The sequence below is a fragment of the Phacochoerus africanus genome, chromosome 1 (genome assembly GCF_016906955.1).
Source record: "Phacochoerus africanus isolate WHEZ1 chromosome 1, ROS_Pafr_v1, whole genome shotgun sequence".
Classification (NCBI taxonomy): domain Eukaryota; kingdom Metazoa; phylum Chordata; class Mammalia; order Artiodactyla; family Suidae; genus Phacochoerus; species Phacochoerus africanus.
In genome coordinates, this window is record NC_062544.1 from 180,574,593 (window position 1) to 180,590,797 (window position 16,205).

At 36.2% G+C, this 16,205-nt stretch overlaps 1 protein-coding gene across 2 annotated transcripts in view; it reads right to left on the reverse strand.

The window, feature by feature from the left end:
* The window catches only part of KPNA4 (karyopherin subunit alpha 4), a 68,705-nt gene that overhangs the window by 29,698 nt on the left and 22,802 nt on the right, over nucleotides 1–16,205 (reverse strand). For both annotated transcript variants that reach the window (XM_047785717.1, XM_047785710.1), the window contains exons 2-5: nucleotides 2,698–2,742; nucleotides 898–987; nucleotides 759–788; nucleotides 614–666 (exon numbers count right to left, since the gene is read on the reverse strand). In XM_047785717.1, the coding sequence (XP_047641673.1) occupies nucleotides 614–666; nucleotides 759–788; nucleotides 898–987; nucleotides 2,698–2,742 (218 nt within the window). The remainder of the gene's footprint in view (nucleotides 1–613; nucleotides 667–758; nucleotides 789–897; nucleotides 988–2,697; nucleotides 2,743–16,205) is intronic.

Here is a 16,205-nt window from a genome sequence, read left to right on the forward strand (position 1 = left end):
GTTTGATCGATATGAGGACTGTGCAAAGAATTAGCTACCTGGGCAGCACCTGGAGACTCTGACTTTTAAATAAAACTAAACCTATTCATCAGTAAAAGGTAAAAGATTTATAAATAATGTTTTCCTATTAGTCTACAGCAAAAACCTGTCAAATCAACTTTTCCCTAGCATTTGTAAATATTATGCACACTAAAGCTTCCACGAATTCATGAGTTTAGAAAATTGCTAACATTAATACTCTAGAAGTTCCCGCTGAGGGTGCAACAAGATTGGTAGGGATCTTGGGAATGCTGGGACACAGGTTCGACCTCTGGCCTGGCACAGTGGCTTAAGGGTTTGACATTTGCTGCAGCTAAGGCTTAGGTTGCAACTGTGGCTCGGATCTGATCCCTGGCCTGGGAACTCCATATGCTGCGAAATGGCCAAAAATGGGGGAAAAAAAAAATACTCTAAGAGAATAATTTTTAAAATAAACTCAGTTGGTTTATGACTGACCTCTATTGTTTGTCATCAAAGTTAATGCAAGTAATAGAACCACTCTATAGTGAAAAAGCCAAAACAGAACTCCTGTGGAAGTTGTAAAATTTAAATATATTTTTAAAATTTAACTTACCTAGCAGCCTGAACTGCACTTAACTGAATTCCTTGGTTATCACTTGAAGCATTCTATAAAAAACAAAACAATTTTTGATGCAGATACACAATAATTAGTTAAGTCCAAAAAATACAATGAAGAGAGGGGAAAAAACTCAACTTACTTGAACAATAGCTTCTAGAGAGGTATTTTGCTGGGAAAAAAGTGAGTGAAAACTAAGTTAAAAAGTTGCCTTATAATTCTGTATTTATGTAAAAATCTTTCACTGGTATTTTTAAATTATCAGAATAACAATAACTTACCACTCTATAATCACCATCTATGTCAGAGTCTTCACAGATATCTTCGTGTGGTACATTTCTTCTCTTTAAAAGATGTTCATCTCTTTTATTCTTTAAAAGAAAGCAAGCTTCAGTTAAATTTTAAAAAGGTAAATACTTTCATACAAAGTTTAGGAAATCCTGTGTCTACAAAAAAATATGAAATGCCTTTTTAAATGTAAAATACAAATGCAGAAAATTAAACCAAATTGTGAATTAAACACTTAAGCAACACTAATTTGAGCCCCAAACCCCAAATATATATGTGTGTGTATATATATACACACACATATATATTTTTTGTCTTTTTTAGGGCCTCATCCGCAGCATATAGAGGTTTTCCGGCTAGGTGTCCAATTGGAGCTGTAGCCGCCGGCCTACAACAGAGCCACAGCAACACCAGATCTGAGCCACGTCTGCGACCTACACCACAGCTCACAGCAACGCCGGGTTCTTAACCCACTGAGTGAGGCCAGGGATTGAACCCACAACTTCATGGTTCCTAGATGGATTCGTTTCTGTTGCACCACGACAGGAACTCCCAAATATTATATATATATATTTTTTTTTTGGTCTTTTTTTGCTATTTCTTGGGCCGCTCCCGCGGCATATGGAGGTTCCCAGGCTAGGGGTCTAATTGGAGCCGTAGCCACTGGCCTACGCCAGAGCCACAGCAACGCGGGATCCGAGCCGCGTCTGCAACCTACACCACAGCTCACGGCAACGCCGGATCGTTAACCCACTGAGCAAGGGCAGGGACCGAACATGCAACCTCATGGTTCCTAGTCGGATTCGTTAACCACTGCGCCATGACGGGAACTCCCAAAATATTATATTTTTAATGAACCGTGAACTATGTAAAAACAAACTAAAAAACAAAATAATTTAATTAAAAAGATAGTGTACAGTTTAAGCCAGAACCAAACATACATATTTATTTAAAAGTACTAAACCATTTTATACATCATCTGGGAGCTTCTCTTTATCACCTAAAAATAAAGTCAAAGCAAAAGGTGGGCAATTTAAAATCAGAGAAAAATCTACGTTATAAAAATCAAGGGCCACGTGAATTTCACTTAAAATGTTTGGGAGAAGGAGTTCCCACTGTGGCGCAATGGAAACGAATCTGACTAGTAACCATGAGGTTTCAGGTTTGATCCCTGGCCTCGCCCAGCAGGTTAAGGATCCAATCAATGTAGCTGTGAGCTGTGGTGTAGGCCACAGATGCAGCTTGGATTCTGCGTTGCTGTGGCTGTAGTATAGGCCGGCAGCTGTAGCTCCAATTAGACCCCTAGCCTGGGAACCTCCATGTGTAGCGGGTGTGGCCCTAAAAAGCAAAATAAATAAATAAATAAAAATAAATAAATAAATAAATAAAATAAAATGTTTGGGACAAATTAAAAAATATATTCTCAACCAACCTTACTTTAATACTTGAAAAGCTGATGAAATCTCTAAGTATCAAGTTCCTTTTATGGAGCAACTACTACTGTACATAGAACTATTTAATATAACTATACCTATGACTTACACTTTATACAAATCATTTAAAATTACAAAAGAAAAAAGCCATCTGATAATGTGTTTATCTCTATTTTTGGATAGTGGACAAATAATATTTGCCAACTTCAACAGCCTGTCAAATTTAGTCAATCTTTCCATTTTCAAAAGAAAGAGAAATGCTAACTAAGCACTTGAGATTAATGTGTATTTGCTATCTATTTTCTGTATATGCAGTAATGTTGTTACAACTACACATGGGAAGTACCCAATATTACTTACCTTCCTTAATTCAACTACAACTTCATTTCGTTGTCTTCTCATGGTCTACAAAAAATTAAAGAAAATTATTTTTAAAAATCTCTCAAATTTCATCACCCAGAGGAAACTGCTATTAACATTTTGATGTATATCTCCTAATCTTTTCTTCTAGTCATATATCTACATGTCATAGTCTACTCATAATAAAGATTATATTACAGATGATTTCCTATCTTCATTTTAAATTCACATTCCCTAATACTGAAAATCTTGACATTAATAGATTTACAATACTGGATATATCATAAAATTAAAAAAGAATTATTAATACAAAGGTACAATGAATAAAAGAACCCAGAATCTCACCCCCTATATGAACCACGACAATGAAAAAGGAGTACATGTACAACATTAGTAAATTCAACTGCTTAAAAAGGGCGGGCAGAAAGGAAGGAATGTACCTTCCTGCCCATCCTTAGACTCTTTCTCTAAAGATAAACATTGTTAGATTTACTATGATTCTGACATATTTATGTATTTATTCTGTTTGTTACCTTATTTTTGTTTATTTCAAGATCTTAAAGATCTTCCATGGTGGTATGTGATGATCTATTTCATTTTTTCTAATGTCCATATAATTATTCTATCACATATTGTAACTATCCTGTTTTTTAACTTATGTTTTATTCATTTTAAAGTTATCTAACACATGGATACGTGTTCACTACCAGTTCAAACTACAAGCTCTTTATTTTTTTTTGTTTTTTTATTTTTTTAAGGGGTGCACCTGCTGCATATGGAAGTTCCCAGGCTAGGGATCGAATCAGAGCTATAGCTGCCAGCCTACACCACAGCCACAGCAATGCGGGATCCAAGCTGTGTCTGCAACCTACACCACAGCTCACTGCAGTGCCAGACGCCTAACCCATTGAGTGAGCCCAGGGATCAAACCTGTATCCTCATGGATACTAGTTAGATTCGTTTCCTCTGCGCCACAATAGGTACTCCAGTTCAAGCTCTTTTTATGTATAGGTCCACCTCACTCTTTCTCATGACTGACTACATACGCCAAGACATATTAAGTGGAAATAGCAAGTCACAAAGTAATACTTGGAATGTCTAGTAAACATCTCAAACTTATACCTGAAACTGAATTTTTGATCTTTAACAAACATATGTTCTATCCCATCTCATAAGGTTCATATGAGAGATGAGATTATGAGTTCTTTTATCATTTGTGCCTTTTTACTTTCATAAGCCTTTTGTTACTGTTTCAAACATTTATGATATATCTAATATTCCAGATCTATTAATAACTTCAAAGAGATTTACAACAAATGGCAATCCATCCTTCCAGTTGCACAGACCAAAAATCTTAGAGCCATCCCTGATTCTTGTTTTCTGTCACATTACACACTCAATTTGTTAGCAAATCCTAATTTGAAGGTTAGTTCAACCTTAAAAAGCTTATCAGAAATCTAACTACATTTCACAACCTCTTCTGCCTCTTCTCTGGTCAAACTCACCATTATCTCTCCTCCAGATACTGCAAATGTCTCCTAATTTATATCCCTCCTTCTACTCCTGCCCTTCATCTCCCTCTCAGTCCATTACTATCACAGCACCCAAAGTAATCCCCACAAGAAATCTTAATTTTTGTGTGCTTCGGACTTCTTGGGCAGCCTGATGAAATCAATGGCCATCTTCTCAGATAGTTTTTATTTTTAAAAATTATTTTTATTTTATTTATTTTTGTCTTTTTGACTTTTCTAGGGCCGCTCCTGCAGCACATGGAGGTTCCCAGGCTAGGGGTCTAATCGGAGCTGTAGCTGCCAGCCTATGCCAGAGCCACAGCAACGTGGGATCCAAGCCGCTTCTGCGACCCACACCACAGCTCACGGCAACGCAGGATCCTTAACCCACTGAGCAAGGCCAGGGATCGAACCCGCAACCTCATGGTTCCTAGTCAGATTTGTTAACCACTGAGCCACGACGGGAACTCCTCAGACAGTTTTTAAATATAGAAACAAAATATGTAAGATTACAAAGAAAACCAATTAAGTTGATATATAGTTGTCAAAAATACAGAAATATGAAAAAGCAAATTATATGTCCTTCACTATCACACTAAATAGAACCTAGCAATGGGTCTATGGGTCTAATAACTACTATACTTTCAAAGCAATGATGACCATAAATGGAATTTCATGATGTCTTGTAACAATAATGTCATTTTTATTGGTGGTGACAAAGTCACAACTTTAATAACTACTGAGGTTTATTGTCTACATTATTAACTGAAGGAAATACTGTTTTAGTTAGAAGTTGTGAAAACAAAGATGCAATTTTTTCCTACATTCCCAGGCCCCCCTGAATTCTACCCATAGACTCCATGAGAAGAAGGACTCAGTAAAGAACCCCTTTCTAAAAAGTCAATTAGATCAGGTTACTCTCCTCTTCAAAACCATCCAATGGCTCTTCACTTTAGAGTAAATGCTAGTTATCACAATGACTTAAGTCTTCTCACCTCATCTCCTCCCTAGTTACCACCTCTCAGACCTCAGCTCCTATCATTCTCTCCACTCAGTCTGCAGTATCCTCACCTAAAAATATCCTCACTAACTTTGCTATTCCTCCAACACACTGGAAACTCTCTCTTCAAGGCCTTCTCTAATACACTATATAGCAACTGCTAAGAAGATGATATTTCTATTTAAAATGACAAATAATTACTATGTGTCCATTGTGCTAGGTTTAGGGATTAAACACTTTCTCTGCTCTAACGGAGTATAGGGTATTGTACACTTTTTAATTTATGGCTACATAATTTACAAGTCACTTTTTATCAATGCATAGTTTTCTTTAAAATTTTAAATAAACTACTAATTTAAGATATGACAATGTAATTATATACTGTATGAAGCTGGTTTAAATTTTCTTTAGTAAAAAGTTGGGGTTTAGATCAGTAAGGCCTCAGTAAGTCTCACTAGAGAAAAATGTTTAAAGAAAATTCTAAAGTTAGTCATTCTTATCAAAAGATAAGGAATATAATATTTTGGGAGTTCCCATTGTGGCTCACTGGTAATGAAACCAACAAGTATCCATGAGGATGTGAGTTTGATGCCTGGCCTTGCTCAGTGGATTGGGGATCTGGCATTGCCGTAAGCTGTGGTACATGTACGTTGTGGACGTGGCTCAGATCCCGTATTGCTGTTGCTATGGTGTAGGCCTCAGCTACAGCTCTGATCTGACCCCTACCCTGGGAACTTCCATATGCCGTGGGTGTGGCCCTTAAAAAAAAAGATCAAAAAAAAACAAAACAAAAAAAAAACCCTGTGATTTTATTTCATCCGTTTTTACCTAGCAATATTGATATGTAAGTAACATGGCACAAAAAAGCAAAAGAATAAAAAAATCATCAGACACAAGATCTTTTCGTGAAGGAATAAGATATATATATATATTTTTTTTCCAGCAGGATCTCCTTGTAAATCTATTCTAAGTTGTGTCTGATTTTTTTTTTTTTCAGCAGGATAAGATATATTTTAAAACTGGATTGTAGTAACTCTGAAAATTTACTAAAAATCATTTAATTGTATACTTAAAATGGGTTTTACGCAAAGTAAATTTTATCACAATAAAACAGTTTACACATATAGATCCTCCCAACATGGATTACTAACTACTATTACTATTTAGAGTGTTCTACAAAGCATAACTCAATCATTCAAATATTTATTAATCACTTACTTGCCAAGCACTAGAAATACTAAGATGGACCAGACATAGCATAGCCATGGCCTCAAGGAGGTAGAACCGTTATGACAGAGAAATGTAAGTTAATAAAGTGGTAATAAGACCTAATATCTAGCAAACACTGAGTGCCAAACATCATTCTAAACAGGTTGATTGATTTTATTCAGTTAAATATATGTAATATGTTATAACATGCCTACTGATTTTAATAGCTGAGAAACTATGTAATAAAGATGAAACATAAGCTGAATCTTTTAAGACTGAATGGAAATACAGTTAGAGACAGGCATTCTAGTTAGAAAATACAGCATATGGGGAGTTCCCATTGTGGCTTAGTGGAAACACATATGACTAGTATCCACGAGGATGCAGGTTCAATCCCTGGCCTCCCTCAGTGGGTTAAGGATCTGGGGTTGCTTTGAGCTAAGGTGTAGGTCACAAACGTGGTTTGGATCCTGAGTTGCTCTGGCTGTGGCTTAGGCCAGGGGCTACAGCTCTGATTCAACCCCTAGCCTGGGAATTTCCATATAAAGTGAGTTACTAGTGTTTTCAACCCAAGTGACCATCACATCTTAAACATACTTGGTAAGTACAACAGTTAACTCAATAAATATAACAAACCAAATGCTAAAAATAAGTAATTATAAAATAGTCTGGGAGTTCCTACTGTGGCACAATGGGATCAGGACCATCTCTGAAGTGCTGGGACACAAGTTCGATCCCCAGTCCTGCACAGTGAGTTAAAGATCTGGCATTGTGGCAGTTGTGGTGCAGGTCACAACTATTGCTCAGATCTGATCCCTGGCCCAAGAACTTCAAATGCTGTGGGGTGACCAAAAAAAGGCTGTTTTCTCACCATTTACCTATTTCTTCCTCCTTTCATCTCCACTTGTTGATCTCCAGTAGTTGTCATTACAGTGCTTATTCATGCCTTTGCCACCAAATAATGTCATTAAATTGCATGCGATTAGCATGTAAATTCCAACTTCACATTTATGACAATAAAAAGCTAAAAGCTTGCTCAAGCTGTGGATTTAGTTCTTATGGATGGTATTTATTAATAGTAGCAATAGGAGAGAAAAGTTAACTGGTAACAGTTAAGTGTAAGGAATGGCATTATAATAGAGTTTCATATCTACTCAATATTCAAACAACAGGGAAGTGTGTGTTAAATTCAATGGAAAAGTTAGAAAATAAAGGGAAGAAGAACAGGAAAGAGTTGATTTTCCAAAGTTTTCTATATTCGCCTATCTTGTACAAGATATAATACCACATATATAACAGGAGAAAATACATGCATACATATATGTCTCCCCCCAAGATGAGTTACTACTGTTATGATTAAGCTACTCTACTAGTACACCACTGTTAGCCTCAGTCCTACCTTTAACTGATGCAATCTTAGGCAAGTAACCATGTTTATGGGCATGAATTTCTTCGTTTGTAAAGTGAGGGGATTCTAACATCTTTTATACCTCAAAAATTTTATCAATTTTATCATCTTCAAAAAACAATGTCACATAAAAAAGGGTATGTGTATACGTATAATTGAATCACTTTATTGTACAGCAGAAATTCTCACATTGTAAATCCACTACACTTAAATAAAACTTAAAAAAAAATCTATCTATATATAGATAGATTTTTGCTTCTTAGGGCTGCACCCATGGCATATGGAGGTCCCCAGGCTAGGGGTCTGATTAAAGCTGTAGCTGCCGACCTACACCACAGTCACAGCAATGTGGGATCCAAGCTGTGTCTGTGACCTACACCACAGCTCATGGCAACGCCAGATCCTTAACCCAATGAGCAAGGCCAGGGACTGAACCTGCAACCTCATGGTTCCTAGTCGGATTTATATCTGCTGCGCCATGACAGAAACTCCTTAAAAAATATTTAATTGCCACCTGTACAAGTTAGTACATATGGCAATAACTTCTAGGCTAAGAATCCTAAAAAAGCCACCCCTCAAAATTATAAACAATGAAGAGATATTTTGTGGCTTTGGTTTAATTCCTCTGTGTTTTCACATTTTGCACTTTGCCTTAAATTACACGCAAATGCTAAAATGACATGGAACTCATGCAGCTTTCAATAGCTAGACTTGGTAACAGAGACTATCACCAAACAAATGAACTCTGTGTGTATATGTGTCTATGCATGAATGTTTGCTGGAGGAGGTGTTTGGTAAGACACATAAAACCAACCATCTCAGAGAAGACAAATGCTGCAAAGTAAACTTCCATAATCGGTTATAGACAGTGATTAAGGACCAACACAGAGAAACCTGTTATACTAAACAAACACATATGTGAGTTTTATATGAGGAAAAGGGAAGATACCCCTTCTCTTTTAGAATGAGACTGATCAAATCCTGGTAATAATGATCATTCTCTTCAAAGGTTTTGAGTACTTTATAGAAGAAATACAATTTCAGGAACTGAAGAAAACTCAACCCATGGGAAAGACACTGGGAAAAATGAAGAACATGAAACAAAATGAGATTCCACCAAGTTAAGGAAGTCAACAGAATCCAAGCTTTACACCACTGAAGAAATCTGCTATCTCTGCTCATCTGGTATGTTCTTATATAAGAAAACCAACTATTTTCTTCTATTTCCAAAACAATATCATTAAAACAAAATATGAAAAGCAAGAGGTTAAGGAATATTTTCCTTGTGTGTTATACATATATATTAACGCACATAATTCAAATTCATGACTTTTGTTACAGAAAAATCTACACAAATAGCATCATAGAATTTTGTAACTGGAAAAAAATAGAAATCATTTAAACCATCTCATTTTACACAGTGACTTGTCCGAGAATAGCATGGCTCAGATTATCCCGGCCCTAGTCCAATGTTCTTTATACTAGACCATACTAGTTTTTCATTCTAAGTCTGCTTCTGTCACTTATCTCTTCAAATAAACTACTTTCCCTTCTTTTTCCTCAGTATTTTCAAAATATTAATTTTTCTTTGTGAACTTATGTTTAAAGACTTTTCAATGGTAGTAGAAAAATCTTCATTAAAAGGCAAATAAACTGAATTACTTTACTAAAACAACTTTGAGAAGCATCAACTCTAATTATGTTCACATACTAAACAGATGTGTACATCACAGAAAGTCAGTCATTCAGCCAGCAAAGGTTTACTGATCACTATGTGCCACAAACTGTTCTCAGTGTTAAGGACACAGCAGCGAACAAAGGACAAAAATCTTTGTCTTCATGGAGTTTACATTTGAGTGTAGGGAAAGACAATACATAAAACTAAAATACATAGTATATTAGATAGTGACAAATATTAAAGAGAGAAAAATATAAAGCCAAGAAGGGGGATGTAAAGACTTTTAAGAGGAATGAGCAAGCCATGTGGGTATCTGGCAGAAAGTATTCAAGGCAGAGGAATCAGCAAGTAAAAAAGGACTACTAGATATGAAAGAAAAGGAAAGACAAAGATTCCAAGTGGCTGACACAGAATGAACAAAAAAGGAGTAAGAAATGAATGGCCACTATAAAGATTTTGGCATTTACTCTTAGTGAGACAGAAAGCCACTGAAGGGTTTTGTGCAAAGGAGACATACTCTAATTTAAAATAGGATCATTCCAGTTGCTATGTTGCAAATATACTGTAACTAGTAATTCAAGTAAGAAATAAGAGTTTGGAGCAGAATGACAGCAGTGGAGATCATGAGATGTGGATTCTGGAGATACATGTATGTATGTGTGTGTATACTTTTTAGCACCACACCTGTAGCATTTGGAAGTTCCCAAACTGGGGTCCAATCAGAGCTGCAGCTGCCAGCCTACACCACAGCAACAGCAATGCCAGATCTGAGCCACATCTGCAACAGACACTGTAGCTCATGGCAATGCTGGATCCTTAACCCACTGAGCCACAACAGGAACTCGTGACTCTGGATACATATTGAAGACTGAATCTACAAAATTTGCTAATGGACTGGATAGGATTGTGGAAGAGAGGAGACAATGAAGACTTGAAGGTTTTTAGCTCAAGTAACTGAAAGATGGAACTTCACTGAGACAGGGAAGACTGAATGATTATAAGGTTTGGGGAGTAATATCACTTTTGAACATGCTATGTTTAGTATGCTTATAATGAATCAAAATGAGATGTCAAGCAGTTGGCTGAACTTAGGATTCAAGGAAGAGGTTAGGACTAAAAATATCAACTTAGAAAGCTGGCTGTGTATAAACTGTATTTAACACCAAGCTGGCTGTGTACAAATTATATTAACACCAAGTGATCTGATAAGATTATCTATGGAGTGAGTATAACTTTAGGCACTCCAAAAATCAACAGGTAGAAGACCAAGAAGGAGAGTCAATGAGAAAGAAGGAAACAGGAATCTGCGCAAATCTGGATTCAAGTAAAAAAACCATTATTTTCCAGGGAAGCATACATAATTAACTATGTCAAATGGTACTGATAGGTCAAATAAGATGAGGACTGAAACCATCAGATTACTGCACATTTATTTTATAAAGTAATTTAATATGGCTCATAACAGAAACAATATGCCACCCCCATCCCCATCTACTATGAATTCTGATGTTTCTGTTACCATTTATTCTCATTCCTGGACACTTAAAAAGCTGAAAAATAACTACTCAAGACTCGAAACTTCTAACCCACATCTCATTTACTGTGCTACAGTACTGTACCTGAGTAAGTTACAGAACTAAAGGTAAGCTCTGGTATCTATAAAATGCAAATTTCTCCAAAGGAAAACAAAATCCACTCTTTGGCCCTTTTTTGTTCTCTTAAGTCACTCTGCAGGCCATCTATGTCTGACTGGGTTGTACTATTTCCAGAACAAGACTTTGCCTGAATTTGTGTAAATTAGCCATAGTGATTCCCCCTCTATCAATGTAGTCAATGAAGCAGACTATACTTTAACATAAATATTCCCAAATTAACTACTTCTATGAGAATGAACTTTAAAAAAACTTTCAACCATGACATGTTAATACACAAAAAAACCAGAAAATCATAACAGACGTTCATGTATTAAGAGCCACTATTTTGTACTATTTGCTCTATTTTTTACAGAAATAAAAATTTCAGGGAGTTCTCTTGTGGCGCAGGGGTTAAGAATCCGGTGTCACTTCAGCGGCTTGGGTCGCTGCTATAGCGCACGTTCAATCCCTAGCCTGGGAACTTCTGCATGTTGTGGGTGCAGCCAAAACCACAACAAAACAAAAAACAAAAAAACCAAAGTGTTATAGATACTGCTAAAATCTCACTCCAACTTCAACTTCTCCCTTTTTGCCTACACAGAAGCAATCATTTTTCTGAATTCTCATAGGTGTTCTGACTGTATATCAACACATCTGTAACAGCTTTACATTTAACATTTTAATATGAATATCATGCCATGAATAGCTTTTTAAAAATAAACTTTAGTTTTAAGTCCAGAGAAAAACTGAAAAGTACAGAGTTCTCATATATTCTCTGCCTCTCCTCCACTATCAACAACCTGTTCCAGGGTAGTAACTTTGTTACATATGATGAACCTATGATACAACCTTGTTACTCTGAAGTCCATAGTTTACCCTAGGGTACATTCTACAGGCTTTGAGAAATGTAAAATAACAGGTATTTACTATTATTGTAGTATGATACAAATTGGTTTTATAGTCCTAAAAATCCTCTATACCCTGCCTATATTCTTAGAAACCAATGATCTTCTTACTATCTTTAGTTTTACCCTTTCCAGAATGTCACTGAGTTGGAATCATACAGTAAGCAGCCTTTTTAGAGTGGCACCTTTCATTTAATGGTATATATTTAAGCTTCTTCCATGTCTTTTCATAGCTTTAGAACATTTCTTCTTAGTGCTGCATAATATTCCATTGTCTGAATGTATCACAACTTACTAATTTTCACTTGCATAAACACCAAAAGTATGATTAATGAACTGTATGGTAAGACTATGTTCAGTTTTATAAGAAACCTTGCCAAACTGTCTTTCAATGTGGCTGTACAAATTTGTATTCCCATCAGCAATGAATGAGAGCTCCTACAGCTCCACATCCTCACTAATATTTGTTGCCAAGTAATTTTTTTTCTTTCAAATTGTGGTAAAGGACATGATATAAAATGTATTATCTTAACCATTTTTAACTCAAATTTGCATTAAAAATGTAAAATTTACCCATCTTCATAATTTTCAGGTGGAGAGTTCAGTAGTGCTAAAAGTGCATTCACGTTTTGTGCATCCAACGCCCAAAACTTTTCATCTTGACAAATTAAAACTCTGTACCCATTAAGCAAACCCCAATTTCCCTCTTTCCCTAACAACCATCAAGCTATTTTCAGTTTTTATGAATTTCACTATTCTAGGTATCTAATCTAAGTGGAATTGTTTGCTCTTTGCTTTTTTTTTTTTTTTTTTTTTTTTGGTCTCACCCACAGAAGGCAGAAATTCCCAGGCTAGAGACTGAACCCAAGCCACAGCAGTGACAATATCAAATCCTTAATCACTAGGCAACCAAGGAACTCCTGGTGACTTAGCATAATGGCCTCAAGGATCATTCACGTTGTAACATGTACCAAAACTTCCTTTCTTCTTAGGTCAGAATAACATTCCATTGTATGTATGTATCATATTTTATTTGTCCACTTACCCATGAAGGGCACTTGGTTTGCTTCCACCTTCTCACTATGGTAAATGCTGCTATGTTAAGTGTACAAATATCTCTTTCAAGTCCCTTGCAATTCCTCTGGGTATACCCCGGAGTGGAAGTGCTGGGTCATATGGTAATCCTATTTTTAATTTTTTTTTGAGGAAACATCATATTTTTCATAGTGGCTGCATCACTGTGCATTCTCATCAACAGTGTACCAGGTTACCAATTTCTCCACATCTTCATCAATGCTTCTTATTTTCTGTCATTTTTGTTTTCATTTTTTAAGTAGTCATTCTAATGGGTATGAGGTAGTATCCCACTGTGGTTTTGATCTGCATTTCCTCAATGACTAGTAATGCTGAGCACCTTTTTATATGTTTTTGGCTGTTTGCATACTTTTATAAAGAAATGTTTATTCAAATTCTTCTCCCATTTTAAAATAGAGGGGTTTTGGGAGGTTTGAGTTGTAGGCTTTATATATTCTGGTTAATAACCATGTATCAGATCTGTAAACATTTTTTTCTATTTTATCAGCTGCCTTTTCACTATGCTGACTGGGTTTTTTTGACGTACAGAAGTCTTAAAAGTTTGATGTAGCCCAATTTATCTATTTTTTCTTTTGTTACCTATGCCTTTGGTGTCATATCCAAGAAATCACTGCCAAATCCAGTGTCATGAAGCTTCTGTCCTGTTTCCTTCTAAGAGTTTTATTGTTTTAGGTCTTATTAGGCCCTGCCTGGATCCACTCTGAGTAAATTTTTCTGGTGTGAGGTTGGGGTCCAACTTCATTCTTTTGCTCATGGATATCAAATTTTCCCTGCACCATTTATTGAAAAGACTGTCCTTTTCCCACTGAATGGTCTTGGCACCCTCATCAAAAATCATAAGCCCAAAGGAATTTCCTGGTGGCTCAGGAGGTTAAGGAGCTAGCATTGTCACTGCTGTGGAGCAGGCTGGATCTCTGGCCTCGGAATTTCTACATGCCATGGGCATGGCCAAAAGAGCAAAAACAAACAAAAAAACCAAAACAAACCAAATCATGTGCCCATACATGCCCATTTATTTCTGGCTCCCAATTCTATTCCATTGGTCTATATGTATGACTTTATGCAAATACCACATTTGTTATTTAATTTTTTTTTTTTCTTTTTTGGACACCTCATGGCATATGGAGTTCCCAGGCCAGGGATCCCATTATGCCAGGCTGGGGATCAAACCGTATCCCAGAACTCCAGACATGCTGCTGATTCCACTGTGCTACAGTGGGAACTCCCAAATACCACAGTTTTGATTACTGTAGCTTTGAAAGAAGTTTTAAAATTGGGAAGTATGAGCCCCCCCAACTTTATCTTCTTTTTCAAGATTACTTTTGGCTACTTAGGATCCATGAGATTCCACATAAATTTTAAGATGGCTCCCAAAAACACCATTGGGATTTTGACAGAAATTGCATTAAATATGTATATCATTTGGACAGTATTGACATTTAACAATAAAAAAAAATCCTCCAATCCATAAAACACAGTATATCTTTCCATTTATTTGTACCCTCTTTAATTTCTTCTTCTTTTTTTTAAATAGCTGCACCAGCCATACATGAAGTTCCTGAGGCAGGGATCAAATCTAAGCCACAGTTACAACCTATGCCACAGCTGCAGCAATCCTGGATCCTTAATCCACTGTGCCAGGCCAGGGATCAAATCCAAAGTCAGCAGTGAACCAAGATGCTGCAGGCAGATTCTTAACCCACTGCACTACAGCAGGAACTACTGTCCTCTTTAATTTCTTTCAGCCACATTTTAGAGTCTTCAGTGTAAACATCTTTCTCCTCATTGGTTAGTTTTATTCCTAAATATTTTATTCTTTCTGATGCTACTGTAAATGGGTAGGCCTCTCAATTTCCTTTTCAGGTTGTTCCTCATTAATGTACGGTGATTTTATATCCCATAACTTTACTTAATCATTTATTACTTCTAATAGTTTTTTGGTGGATATCTATATATAAGATCCTGCAATCTGCAAACATATAATTTTGTTTTATCCTTTCCAATTTGGGTGCCTTTTGTTTATTTTTCTTGCCTAACTGCTCTGGTAGGACTTTCAGTACTATGTTGAACAGACATGGTAAATGTGAGCATTCCTGTCTTGTTGCTTTATCTTACAGGGAGAGCTTTCAGTCTTTCACCACTGAGTATGACGTCTGCTGGAGCCTCATATTTGTTCTTTATTATACTGAGGTAGTTCCCTTCTATACTTATTTTATTAAGTGCCTTTTCATATCAATTAAGATCATATAATTTTGTCCTGTTAATGTGGTTTATTACACTGATTAATTTTCATATACTGAACCATGCTTTCATTCCAGGAATAAATCCCACCTGGTCATGGTATATAATTCCTTTACTCTACTGTTGATTTCAGTTTGCTAGTATCTTGTTGAGGATTTCTGCAACATTATTCATCAGGAATACCAGTCTATAGTTTTCTTGCAGTGCCTTGTCTGGTTTTGGTACCAGGATGATACTAGTCTCATAGAATGAGTCTGGAAATATTCTCTTTTCTTCAGTCTCTTGGAAGAGTTTGAGGGGGACTGGCATTAATTCTTCTTTAAATGTTTGGTAGAATGCACCAGTGAAGCCATCTAGTCCTGGGCTTTCCTTTGTTTGGAGATTTATGATTTACTGCTTCAATCTCTTCATTAGTTACAGGTCTCTTCAGGTTTTCTATTTGTTTATGACTCACTGTTGTTGGTTGTGAGCTTCTAAGAATTTACCCATTTCATCTAAGTTTTCTGATTTGTTGGTGTATGACTCAAATGTACCTTTTTGCAATACTCTTTTCTCTATAAAACACATAACAAGTAAAGACATTATCTTACATGAGGAAACACCAAAATATGGGTACATAAATAAGAGTTCAATAAAGGAATGATCAGTATGAACTGGTGTGAATAGGAAAAACTCAACTGAAGCCTGAATGCTGAAGTTCAGCCTGGAAATAAAAAGAAATGGCAAGGTAAAAGGGAAGACTTTAGGGACCTAATAAAACCACAGACACAAAAGCACAACTGAATGTTAAAGGCAAGGTGGTTTCACCTGTCTGAAGTGAGAGGAAA